The sequence below is a fragment of the Platalea leucorodia genome, assembly GCF_965183815.1.
Source record: "Platalea leucorodia genome assembly, chromosome: 5".
NCBI lineage: Eukaryota > Metazoa > Chordata > Aves > Pelecaniformes > Threskiornithidae > Platalea > Platalea leucorodia.
In genome coordinates, this window is record NC_138827.1 from 67575659 (window position 1) to 67588541 (window position 12883).

The 12883-nt window shown below is 44.9% G+C and overlaps 1 protein-coding gene across 4 annotated transcripts in view; it reads right to left on the reverse strand.

Moving 5' to 3' along the window:
- The window catches only part of NEMP2 (nuclear envelope integral membrane protein 2), a 22883-nt gene extending 13614 nt beyond the window's left edge, over positions 1–9269 (reverse strand). For all 4 annotated transcript variants that reach the window (XM_082312028.1, XM_082312026.1, XM_082312027.1 and 1 more), the window contains exons 1-7: positions 9139–9269; positions 6539–6654; positions 4716–4944; positions 4470–4542; positions 3302–3395; positions 2475–2589; positions 1588–1813 (exon numbers count right to left, since the gene is read on the reverse strand). In XM_082312028.1, the coding sequence (XP_082168154.1) occupies positions 1588–1813; positions 2475–2589; positions 3302–3395; positions 4470–4542; positions 4716–4944; positions 6539–6654; positions 9139–9268 (983 nt within the window). In that variant the 5' untranslated portion in view covers position 9269. The remainder of the gene's footprint in view (positions 1–1587; positions 1814–2474; positions 2590–3301; positions 3396–4469; positions 4543–4715; positions 4945–6538; positions 6655–9138) is intronic.
- Between the last annotated feature and the right edge of the window lie 3614 nt (positions 9270–12883).

Here is a 12883-nt window from a genome sequence, read left to right on the forward strand (position 1 = left end):
AGGGCTGGATGCCCATAAAACTTTCAGCTCTGTATAAAAACACCTGCTCCAACCAGCAGCATTCACTTTCTTCCTTATTTCCCTGTAAAGAAGCAATGAACTGGAGCTCTTGCTGGCTCAGTGGGATCAGTACTGATCTTAACAACAAATAATGTAAGATTCGTAGTTATTTTGATGTATCTGCTGCTCTGAACTGTGTATCTGGCATCACGGCCTCACAGTTTGGTGCTACTGCTTAGTGTTTTGAAACAAAAAAAAACCCTTATCATTCTCCTAAGAGGAATTTGTAAAGCTATATTTCAGTGCTTTTTCGCTTTATAGAAGCATCGGTTCATGAAAACCAAAAAGAGGTGCACATGGAGAACAAACTACAGTGTTTCAGGTAAAACAGGTATGTTCTGACTTCTGTGAACTCGTAGCCAAATCTTACTGATTTCAGAGCTGAACCTGCTTACATCAGGTAAGTATTGATCCTGTATGTTGCTTTTGAAACTGTTGGTGCTTCTCAGCTGCGGGCAAAAATCAGTCTTCAACAAATGATAAATTCTACCTAAAATAAAAAAAAGCTTCAACCCTGTCCACACTTTAACATCTATAAAGAGCACAAGAGCAAAGCAATATGTTCTTCCAAACTAAACAATGTGTAAAAGACTAAAAAAGAAATTATTTGGTTTTTATTCTTTTGGTTATGCCAGTTCTAGCCTTTGCCTCTTCCTGGTTCTCTGCAGAAGTCCACAGCTACGGAACAGTCTGCACTAAAGTCTCTTAATCTGGATGCCATCACTGAAGGTAAAAAACGGATGTAAATTGGCAGGATTTTTAGAATCTTCATTTGAGTGTTGTATTTGTGGTAAGACACACTTCAAATTCAAGGATGAGCAAACATGTTGTTCCCATATTGCTAATGAAAATACTTAGCAAACTAAGGTCTACATATTGCAAGCAGTTCCCATTCCAAATGCCACAGTATAAGTGGGGCTCTGGGAATACGGGGGAATGTCTCCACAGTGATAACAGATGGTTTCCACGAATTAAAGGTAGACATGTACATCTAGGATAATAACCTTGGAAAACTAAAATCAATGGAAACTATTATTTTTGTGGACACGGGTTTTTAGTTTCTGAACTCTGCACTAACCTACAAGGACTGTCACTTTTAACATCTGCTTCTTAGGTGATGGTACACTGTTTTATCCCATAAGACTCAGTGCAAGTTACCTGGAGATTCTCTCACTAGACATGAAACCAAGGCAGTGTTGCTGCAGTCTAATCAATCAACCAAACAGAAATGTTTTGGTTACCATGTGCTACAGACGAAAAGGTGCTACATTTGTACTTAGGAGCACAGTCAGGTTTCTCTGTTCTCCATAGAACAAAACTTGTGCTTAAAACTGCCAAATGGAAAATAATTAAATTCCTGTATCTCAGGGATTTAAACCTGTTCTATTGCAGCTTTACATCTCGTAAAAATATGAACTAGTATTAGAAATCCAGGAATCATTATTGAAGTGTAAGGGTTTTCTCATTATCAGCCTCCAGTATTTGCTGGTGACACAGGGACTTGGACATTCACAAATAGATACAAACCTGCCTATGTGACAAGCAGCACCAAGGGGGTAACACAGGCCTTTTGAACAGAGGCTGACTGCTATTACTGCATATGCAACCTGAGGTATGGTGACACCGCAATAAATCAAGACAAAGGCTGTTAACTGTAGCGTCCACATGAACAAGGTTATGCTCAGTTCAGTGGTAAGCGGTCCATGCTGATAGCAAGTGGCAAAGCTGCTAATTCCAACAGCCAGAAAATACCCTGTAGAAACAGAAAAGGAGGACATGGAGAAAAAGATGCCAACTACCCATATAAACTTCATTAGTTTGGTTCACAAAGCTTGCAACTGCTGTGAAGTATAGCCTGCTGTTTCCTGTGTTGTCTTCCAGATTACCTGCATTATGTCGCATGTGCTTTATATTTCAAAAGTGTGCAAAGACTTCACGAGGTGATCTATGCACAGCCTTTAGCTGATGCTATGAGCAGCACATGAATTCTCTCCATGCGAGAATGTTGAGGCAGGTGCCAGATCAATAGATTTGTCAGCCCCTGCAGCCATATCCCGTTAGCAACTTGGGCATCCAGTTCCCAGATCCAGCAAAATACAGACCAGTGTAGCTGCCCTCTTGCTGTTACAGGGGAAGTATGTAATGGCAAATGAATGAGCAAATAATACACGCAAAATCTGCTCTTAAAGCTGCTACTGGCCCACTACATCAAACTCTTTATTTAATGATACAATGTGAGTAAATGCTCATTTGAGTGGATTAGGAACCTTTGGAATATTCCAACATCTGTGGCTTAGGAGAAAAAAGTACTCCATAAATTGGAGTCACTTGATTTTGTTTTTTATGGCAGGTACTCATCTAACCACTAAATTAAGCCAAAATCTGCAGTACGTTTTTTTTGATAATTTTCTTACCCAACAAGTAGTTTCTGTGTTCAGACCACAACCACTGCATATTCTCTTTGAAGCAGTAAATAAAATAGAGAGAGGACATCCAGCAGCCACTCATTAAGATCCAGAAGGTACTGTGCTGGAAATTAAAATAAATAAATAAATAAAAAATTCAAAAATAAAAAAATTTCAAGTCAGAATCAGGACCATTGTGTGCAAGGCAACTCACAGGCAAAACCAGATGCGATATTCAGTAGACCTACAGGCCTTATGATCTGCGTTAGACTTCCACTGCATAGTGCTCTGCACGCTACAACTGAACAGTATGAATTCTAAGCGGAGCAACCGCATCTCTGTATTTGTCTATCATGTCCAAATGTCATAGCATAGACTACTGCAGTGTATTTCCAATTAACATATCTCAGTAATATTGTGGGAATGCATGGACTTTGTAAAAGTAAAGGAAAAATTCACATCTGCCTTGCAATTAATTGTCTCTGGTGAACGGAAGAGAATCTGTCCCAGTTGCCACTAAAACTACATTTTGATTTAGATTTATTCATAGATTCAAAAGTAAGCTTAGCTCCAGTCCAATAAAAATAATTTATGTTTCAGAATAAACTCTTCTTGTACATCAACCATTCCTGTTTACTTTAAACTCAGAAGCAAGCTAACTTGAACTTGATTCTGACCTAATTATATTTATTTGATGCAAGCAATCCTGCAGTCATTTCAGTGGAGTTACCTAGCCACAAACACAGAGCAAGATCAGAATCTGGCTCTGTATTCTTCACTTCCTATATTATGATGTTGATGATTCTCATTATTTTGTTCTATAGATGTAGATTTACCCTTGGAATAAACCTTTTAAGTGTCAACAGGACAAAGACTAGCAGAGCAAGAACACCCAGTATTATTCCAGAAAGGTAAAAGAACTTGGTACTCCTGTAAGAAAACAAGAGAAAATACGGTGAGAAGTATAATTTGTAATGGGTTAAGATGCCAACATTTGTAAAAACAGCAGTGATCTTCAATAAGAACTTAACACAACTCTAAGTTAGGGTTGTAATTACATGGTTAACAGGCCCAGTTTGGATATTAAATCTGTGTAAGAAAAAATTCCCAACAGATACTTAAGGTCACTGGAGTTGTTGCAGGCTAGAAGATTGCGTTGGTTTTTTTAAAGCTCACACTAGTTCTGATTTCATTGACCTTCTAGTTTTAGTAATTTCATTTTCTTCTATGTACCAATATGGTTCTGTACAGCAAGAAAAGTTTTATTTTTTTAATTTAAAATGTAAAAAACCCCTCCACAAACGCAAAAGTTTTTTTTTTTCCTAAGCTTATGCATTTATAAAGTCTGACTTTTTAATTCAGAGTTAACTCTATAAAACCTATTGCTGCTTTGCTTGTTTTAGAGGTGCCTCCTGACAATTAATGTGACTCATTTTGCTTTGACGTTTTGCTCTTAACAAGAAGTATCCTCCCTTACATGCTATGCAAAACGTGCCCCAAAAGAACGATGGGGAAAGGCTGGCACAAAGGTGGAGGCAGACGAGGCCCCAGATGACCTCATCCTAAGCATTTCTCGCTGCAGGAAGGCATCATTTATAATACATGCAGCATTATTTAGCATTCAGCTAGCCTCACTGGTCTACAAAAGGGAGAGAGAATTTTTCTGCATCCACACACTTGCTGGCTGAGGATTGTCTTGGTGTCGGCCAGCGCTGGAAGCTTGAGTACAAGAACCCTACCACAGCTCAGTGATTAATAAGAGTGCAGCACTCCAAGATAGAGAATCATAGAATCGTTTAGGTTGGAAAAGACCTTTAAGATCATCCAGTCCAACCGTTAACCTATGTCACAATCTGTCCAAACACAAATGGTATGAAGAAGTTTTAAATATATGTTCAGTTTCCTTATTTCACTTTCCAAAGAACCACCTCTTTAGCTTAGAAAACAGACCAAAGATGCACAGGCTTTGCGAAAGAAGGTCAAAAACCAGCAGCTAGTACTCACCTGCTCAGGCTGTTTGCAAAATGGAACAGAAAAATTCCCGCTACAAACAAAAACAAGAGTTTTCCATCTAGCACTAAAAAAAGGGGGAAAAAAAAATAGAAATGTACTTTAGACTAATTCAATCTGAAATGCTGATGATATAAAGTATCAACAGAAAAGTCCCAAGCTTCTTACAGAAGAGATGGTACATTCAGTAACACTGGCAATACCAATCTATCTGTAATCTAAACTGAAAGCTTTACTTACTTTCTCGTTTCACACTCACAGTGTACGGTTCTGTTTTGAAGGGCTGTATTTTGAAACAAATATCCTCTCCATATTGTTTTATGCTTATGAAAGTTTCTGTAGATGTCTCTGGTTTCCAGAAGATTTGAATAGCACATGCAGCAAACTCAAAAACAGTTTCTGAATTACGACAGTTGCTTTTTTCTGAAATAGGCTCAAACCTGAACATTTCGCTGCTGTTAACTTTTACCTAAAAACAAACAACAGAATACACAGAGAAGTAGCTCAGAATCACTGGGCTTTTTTGTTTTTCTGAACTATATAGCATATAAGCCATGCATGTGATAATGAGAATCAGTATAGAGATCTCGAGAATAAAATGCTAGTGCAATTCTTAGTTGTTTCATATTGGTTATTAATATTATGTAAAGATTTAATGGTTTAGGCCTTACAAGGTGATTCAGAGAACTCAACGTCAGCACTAAGTTCTATGGAGGGGCCTCTCAATCCATCCAAAAGCTCAGTGGGTTTGGTTTTACCATGATACTTGCCCACACACAAATTTCTAACACAACCAGTACTGTTTGACTGACCACAGTTTCTTTTGTGAATGTTCATACGCTTCCCCATTCCCCTCCTGAACCGTAAGAAATTGGACTTGCTTTTCTTGTAGTTAATACTGCAATCTTCAGGTTAGGGACAGAAGAGGGATAGGGAAAACGAAAGATAACATAACCAGAAATTTAAATATAAGCACATTCCTGTTGGGTATTTTTGGGGTTCTCGCTAGTTCCTAGCACCCTCTCCCACCAAACTGGTAAAAGATCTTGTCGATCTTCTGAGATGGGATGATCTTCCTGAAGACTGTGATTCATTGTGAGCTCTTGATCAAGGCATGTTAGACAACAAAGACCCATCTACGAAAGAGTGATGCAATAGGTAATAAAACAGGCTTCTACTGGGAGAAGAGACAACATGTCAGCAAGCAATTTGTTGGGGAAAAAAACTGAACTTCCTGCTTTTAAACATTTACTCCAGGAAAGCCTGCGTGACTGCTGGAGGCTTTCACCCCCTGAAGTCTGCTACCATTCACAGAAACATCTGCAGCATGTTCCTGAGGAAAATAGTCCTGGGAACAGAGAGAGATGTTCCACTTCTGAGAGCAAATTCCTCCAACAGAGATGAAGTGAAGCGGTTTCCTTCCCTTGTCTGGAAACATACTTCCCAGGAAAAAAAAAGGAACCACACAGATAGTCAGCTTGTTCCTTTTGCTATTATTGCTTCCACTGTTAAGAGATTTTTATATTGTTTTGAGCTAATCTCTAAACATGCTTCTTGTAAGATGACCCTTTGTTACTCAGAAAAGCAGAAATGCACTGCTACTGCTGTTTTTTTCATTCGTCACAATCTAATACACCTTTGGTTCCTACACTGTGGCCCGCTATGCTACAGCGAGTGAGTCACGGAACGGCATTGTATCCTCAAGTTTAGAAGTTTTATAAAGGCATTTGGTGATAAGCAAAAACATTTGTGGCAGAGGTTAACAGTGGTCCATCAGTAGAAAAGGTGTGCAACAAAGTAATACGCAACGCTAGGTTGATGTTTGTGTGGCATCATGCTATAAGCCTGGCTGACATCCTTCTAATAAAGAGGCCGAACCTCACTGCATCTGAAGTGGAGGATCGCAATGCTGCATTTTTGTCATGGCCCTACCTATACACCGTTCAAACTATGAATTACACAGAGATAGCGCTTTGATCTTGCTAATTGATCATACGCTTTGCTGGCAGAAGTTCCTGTGAAATGCGTTGCATGTCTGAATGATCCCCAAAACGGCCTCTTACCTGAAGAGTCGACCAAAGGTACTGTAAGTGAATGGTTCTGTTTTGCAGATAGCAGTAACAGTTTTCATCCCGTTTCTGGATGACATCCATTTCCTGCAAAAAGCTACAGTTTCTACCTGGGGGGGGGACGCAGAAAAGTTAATTTTAAGCGTGTATCAAATACAAATGTATAATTTTCCTCCATTTCATTGTTGTATATGCTGAGGGAATCAGAAGCAATTTGCAGATAATCAAACATAAGAACTATGCTGGAGGGTAGCGTGTTCAATATGATTTAGATAAAAATTCAAATTAGACTTTTAATCAAGTCACTTAGGCTCCAGAGTAAACTACACCACCTTTGGAAGAAAAAAATTAATCTAGGGTGATATTTTTAAAAACGTAATCCACAAAAGCTTGGCTTCGGTATTAGTGTTTTGATGGCACTTGAATAGGGTCTCTGGGCCAAATTCACTGCTGGCACGAGTGGGTGTAACTCCACCAGAGTCAATGCTTATACCAGTGCTGAATGCAACTGTGGGAGTCTGAGCAGGTAAACAGGCTTACATATTAAAATACTCATTTAGCACATGACATGGCTGCTGATTGCAGAAGTCCTACTCCTCTCCCTCGGAAATGTTTCTAATGTTAAATAACACAACTCTTCTCTTTAAAACAAATTTTCCTGACGTAGTCCAGCCATGACATCTAATAAGGCAACTGCACTGATAGCTTGCCATAAGTCATTTAATTAGGGATGCTAATTAGTCTAACTCTCCTGAAATGTTAGTGACCCCCTATGATCTTCAGAATTAAATTGCACTTTTCAGCAGAAATGCACCTAAAAAGACTTATGGAGCAAACTTTGAAAAATAACATACATGCCGATCTATATACATGTGTAAAATATATCCTACAGTGCATTACCGCAGTGTTCTGGGAACATAATTAAAGAGAAGAATAAAGGAAATAATTACAGATCTGAGCAGAGGGAATCATCTGGCTCACTGAATAGAAAATGTAGGTCTAAGCCAAGCTCAGTAATAACTGCTAAAACACTGTCATACACTCAGAACAGCAAAATAGTCTCAATCTGGACAAGGAGATACTGTTTGCAGGTAAAAACCTGCCCTGTCTCTATAAGGAAGCTGAACTTAGGCTAAATTATTTTTTAATCAATTTAATTACGCCAATGAAAATACCTGTGTGGATGTTCTTACATAAGTTTATTAAGTCATTCCAGAATTAAAGTGTCCACAGATGATCCTGCTAACGTAAATTGGTTTAAACTTAAAATTTGGGCATTTTTATTGTGAAAAATTAACCATCTGATTAATTTTCATCCATGGCAAATCCAGCAGGAGGGAGCACAGCCCTTCCGACAAGGGCTGGCCGTTACCTCTTGACAGGCACTTCCATAAAGGCCATCAGAGGAAGCTGCAAAAGGATTCGTCTCTGAAAAGTGCTGCCGACGGACGCAGCAAGCAGGTGAGGCTGGGCACTACCCGGGGCTCAGACTGAGATAACCCGGTGGTAGGAAACGCCGATACCCTAGCAGGGCCAAAACGCAGCCGAGAGCGCCCACGCCTTCCCCCCAGGGTGTGTTAGGATTTTCTGCCACTGTGGATAAATTATCCATCCACATTAGAAGTAACGTCCTCCATACAGAATGCTAGAAAGTATTTTCTTAGCCCACTTAATTTTAAGGCATTTTCTTTGGAAAAATAATCTCCATAGAATGAAACAATCGTGTTCCAAAAGGAAAGATGGTCCCCAACAGGTAATCGTGCGATGGAGGAGGATTGTAGCTACCGTGAGGACACGCAGAGAGGGCAACTCTCAAGTTTTGAGATCGCAAGCAGCGGAGAGCATCTGCATCTGCTGCAGAACCCGGAGGATGCCCCAGAGTCGGGAACGCCGAGGCAAGGGGGGGAAGCAATTTCTTGAGTTACGCATCACTACTACGAGTGAGAATAACCTTTAGGGTTCTCACCGCCCTCGTTGACAAAAGACCTGTTCTGCACCCGACTCCCCTGAGCCAAGCTAAGGAGGAAGCCAGCGGCAGCAGCGCACGCCCCGGGCCAGTGCCCTCTGCCAGCGGCACCCGGCCGGCCCTGCCGCGGGCGCGGACCGGCGCGGCGCTGGGCCTCTGCGCCCTCGCTGCCGCCGCCTCCGCGGCAGCTCAGTGTCCCTGTGGAAACGGAACTGAGCTGGGACAGGCGGGGGGAACCAGGGGACGCGTCTGGCCCCTGAAACGACTTCAGCTCTCGGCCGAAGCGGACAGGGAGGGAGGCGGGCGGGGAGGCGGCGGCCCCGGCCTCCCCGTAGGGCAGCGCCATTTTGGGCAGCAGCAGGTCGCGCTGTACCGGGGGCGACGGAGACTGAGGGAGAGCGGGGGCAGGAGAGCGCGTGACCCCGCTCCCTCGTCTCACGGGGACGGGGCGGGGAGTGAGGAAACCCCCCGCCGGCGAGCGCCCGGGCAGGGGGAAGGGACCCCCGCCACCCTGCCCGCCACCCAGCCCACCGCCGCCCCGCCCGCGGACCGCTCTGCCCCGCCGCCGCCGGCGGAGCGCTCCCGGCCCCGCGCAGGCCCCTCGGGGGCGGGGGGGGAAGGCCAGTACCTGCTGACGGCGCCGGCCCGCTGCCCCCGGCCGCCCCGGACAGCGCCAGGAGGAGCAGCGCCAGCCCCGGCCCTGGCCTCGGCCGGGCCTGGGGCCGCTGCCAGCGGCGGGGCGGCCCCGCCGGACCCATGTGGCGGCCGCCGGCTCCGGCCTCGCCCCTAACGGTGGCGGCGAGGGCGGGCCCCGGTGCGGGGAAGGGGCGGTGCGGCCCGGCGCTCCCCCGCCGCCCTGCTGCGCCCGCAGGGCCGCGCTCGGCTGGCGGCGGGCCGGGGCGGCCGGGGGTGACCGGCCTTGGGCAGGGGGCTCACCCCGGTTTATCCGGAACACTTGTGCGAGGAGCGGGCAGGGGCCCCGGCCGGGGGCAGCCGCCTGTCCGGGGGCGGACGCGGGCCCTCGGCACCGCTGACGGCGGGGGGCACCTCTTCTGGCGCGTTACGTCCTACCTTGTGCTTGTTTTAGGGCTTCAGTGGAGTTAAGAGTGCGCGCTTGGAAAGAAGAAGAAAAATCATATGAACGTAACAGCTCAGCAAAAGCCTTTCCCTGGGTCGTGCTCCCAGAAACGGTGACTGGGCCTACCAGTCAGGGTACGGACTGGTCCCGGAACAAAGGCTCGCGTCAGCGGCTTGTGACACTTCCCAAACCTCAACCAAGGCAGCCACCCCAGCTGAACAGAGGAGGGCTGATGTCTGTCTCCTTACGCGCCCTGTCGCCGGTGCCCCCTTCCCCGCCCCGCCTGAGGGAAAGGCCAAGTCGGGTCACCAGCGTGCCTGCCACCGGCCGTGGTCGAGTCAGCCATTGAAGGACACACATTAATCAGACCCTCTGCCCACCCAGAGGAGTTCCCTGAATGAAATGTTACTAGTGCTTTGATGGAGGTGAATGTCCACAGCTTTTCTGTATTTCCTAGGCAGCCACAAGAAGAGCCTGGAGCAGGACGGACAGATCCCCCGCCAGCGCTGTGAAGACACGAGCTAGGTCCGACTCAGCCCTGTCCCCACTTGCACATTGCAGTTGTTTTAGATCACTTGTGAGTCACAGGCAGCAGTCAGGGGTGGAAAGGGCTGGAGCTTTTTTCCTATTCTATGAAAATCAATAAACACAATTTTGCCAAGGCATGCTGGCATCACCAACATCTCTTTTTACACTGAGCCCTACCTTTGGCCTTTCCAACCTACTTGCTTTGCTACAGTGCGTTCCCTTCCTTGTTCTTAAAAGTACGCCGTTTCTCTGTAGGAAGATTGCTTTTGGTTTTATTTTTGATTGTTTAGGGCTGGATCCAATTCCCGTGGGTGCCAGAATAGGCTTTTTTAACACCTGAAGGGGTCTGCCCACTGCCTCGCACCTTGTCTCGGCACTTACATCTGCAGGGAGTGGGTGGTGCGGGGCTGCGGCTCTCCTCGCCTTGCCTCCTACGCCCGCTCGGTGCTGGCTGGGCTCGCATGTAACTGTGGATTATTCCTTGCAAGTACTGAGGAAGTGGAGAATAAGGGCAAAAATAGTTGGGATTTGATAGCGTGTGCAACATCTGACAAACTTCAGTCTCCAAAGGAAGCAGCGATTGATTTATATCTTTATTTGTCTTCATGTAATTTGGGTGTCGTCTTTATATAACTTTTCAGGCGCTTTCTCTAGCAAATGTGGTGAAGAAAGAAATGCTGGATTCTGTGCTTACCTGCTTCCCTAATAAACCCTTAGAAATATGTTACCTCTCGGTTGCGTGTCTAAACAGCAAGGGACAATCATGGCCAAGTTATTAGAGGAATCCCTTTCACATTTTCAATTTGCAATATTTTTTTTGGTTATGTTAACCTTCTTGACAGTCTTTTTTCTGGGAAAGGAGGCACTCCACGTTCAGTTCTCACTTGTATTTTCATTCCAAGAGCTCTATTGCACTTCACCGCTAATTAACTTTCAATAACTGTCGTAGGGTTACAGTCAGTCAGCATGAATCAGACAGAAAATGTAGCTTTAGGGGACTGCACTCTGTCAAAAACGATTAGAAACCTTTGCTTGATTTCCAAGGAGAACGTAGTCGCTCAAGCAGGATACAGCAGCTATTAGGCAGTGTTCTACTGCAGTAAGAAATCCTTGATAAAAGAGACTCAGTGCTTTCACTACAGCCCTCCTTCCAGGGTGGCTCTGCGTAATTATGCAGCGTTTTCCTTGCTTCCCATTTGTTTGTTGACTTCCTAAATGGTGGCGTTGCTTAGGCCAAAGCTTGGGTTCTGAGCTTAAAGGCAGTATTTTTAACTGTTCGCAAATATAATTCGAAAGGGGGAGGGTCGCTTATGGGTGCAGCTCAGCTGGTAGAAGCTCTGCCCTTCCCAGGCCTCATACGCTGGGGAGAGTTGAGCGAGACCAGCTTTTGGCTGGGAGAGCTCGGGGGAAGACCTGGCTGTGGCAGGCAGCAATGCTGGCGGTCCTGAGAACGGGTCACATTCCCGAGATACAGCATGCAGGGCTCTCAAGCTCCATGCTTTCGACAAATTGCCACTTTAGTAACTAGGAAGGCAGCGGGTGAGCAGTGCAGCGCCACGTCCCCAGCGTGCGCTTTCCTCTCAGGCTTTTGGACCTCTGGGTTATGCCATGCAATATGCTCTGGCCCCTGAAACGCTCCTTAATATCACCTGCAGTGTCCTCATCTAGCTGCTTAAAAGCTGACTGCAATGTAGTACCAAATCCCCTTTCTGCTGCTGAGCCCTTTGTCTTCCACAAAGACCCCAGCTCCTCACTGCTGATGATTTATTTGGCCTGCGCAGCCATAGAGATAGACTACAGCTGTGTAAGGCGCTGATGGGGAGGTCCTCTGTGCTCCTCGAAGCCTCGCCCGCCTTGGGCCCTAGTGCTGTTGGAGACAGCCCCTCTCCCCTGCAGCCTCTCCAAGCCCAAGCTGGGGACAAGGCACTCGGGGTCCCAGTTCCCGCCTTGCAAGGTGATGCTCGTTACCCAGTTGCAGACTACTGTTCACTTTCTAACTAGGGCTAGTAGAGGTTTTTTCATTTCTGGGCGTGCCATTAAAATCTCAACACGTGCTCTGGATGACTAAGGATGCTTCCTCTGATTTATTTAATTTTTTCTTTCCCCTTTGCTCTCCCTTCCCCCTCCTTACGTCAGCAACGGGTATAATTTGTTTGCAGGGTTACGGGGTGTTTTATCTTTCTTTGGCCAGCCCCAAGTGGATGGGCGTTTGTTGAAGCCACGGCATTCTTGCTTTCTTAGAGTTGGCACGTGGGCGTTGGATTGTGTCATTCGTAGGAGGTGAACGTCAAAGGAAGTGGGATCAACTGCTGGAGGAGGTTTGTAAGCCAGGTACTTAATATTTGGTTTCCTGGAAAAGCAAGAAAAAAATAACAAAACAGGCAGCCTTTGTGTCTTTAGTTTTCTCATGTAATCAGAATAACACAATACCTATACGTGCTTAAGCACAGTTTTTGGGTTTTGTTTTGGTTTGGTTTTTTTTGCCTTGGTTTATTCAGGATGGAGAACTACTGTATTTCCCTTTAAATAATTTCACATGTTTTGGTGGATTCTGTTGAATGTTTATTTCAGTAATACAAATAATTCGTGTTCCGTAAGTGCCCTCCCAAATAGTGCGATTTATTATCAGGTACATTATGTTGTCTTTTTATTTGATGTAAAATGGTTTCTTAGAGTTAAAATTAGACAGAAGAGCTATTTGAGACTATTTTGTTCATCTCCAACTGTTTTTTCAGGAGTGCATTAGTCTGAAGTATTTCACGGGCAA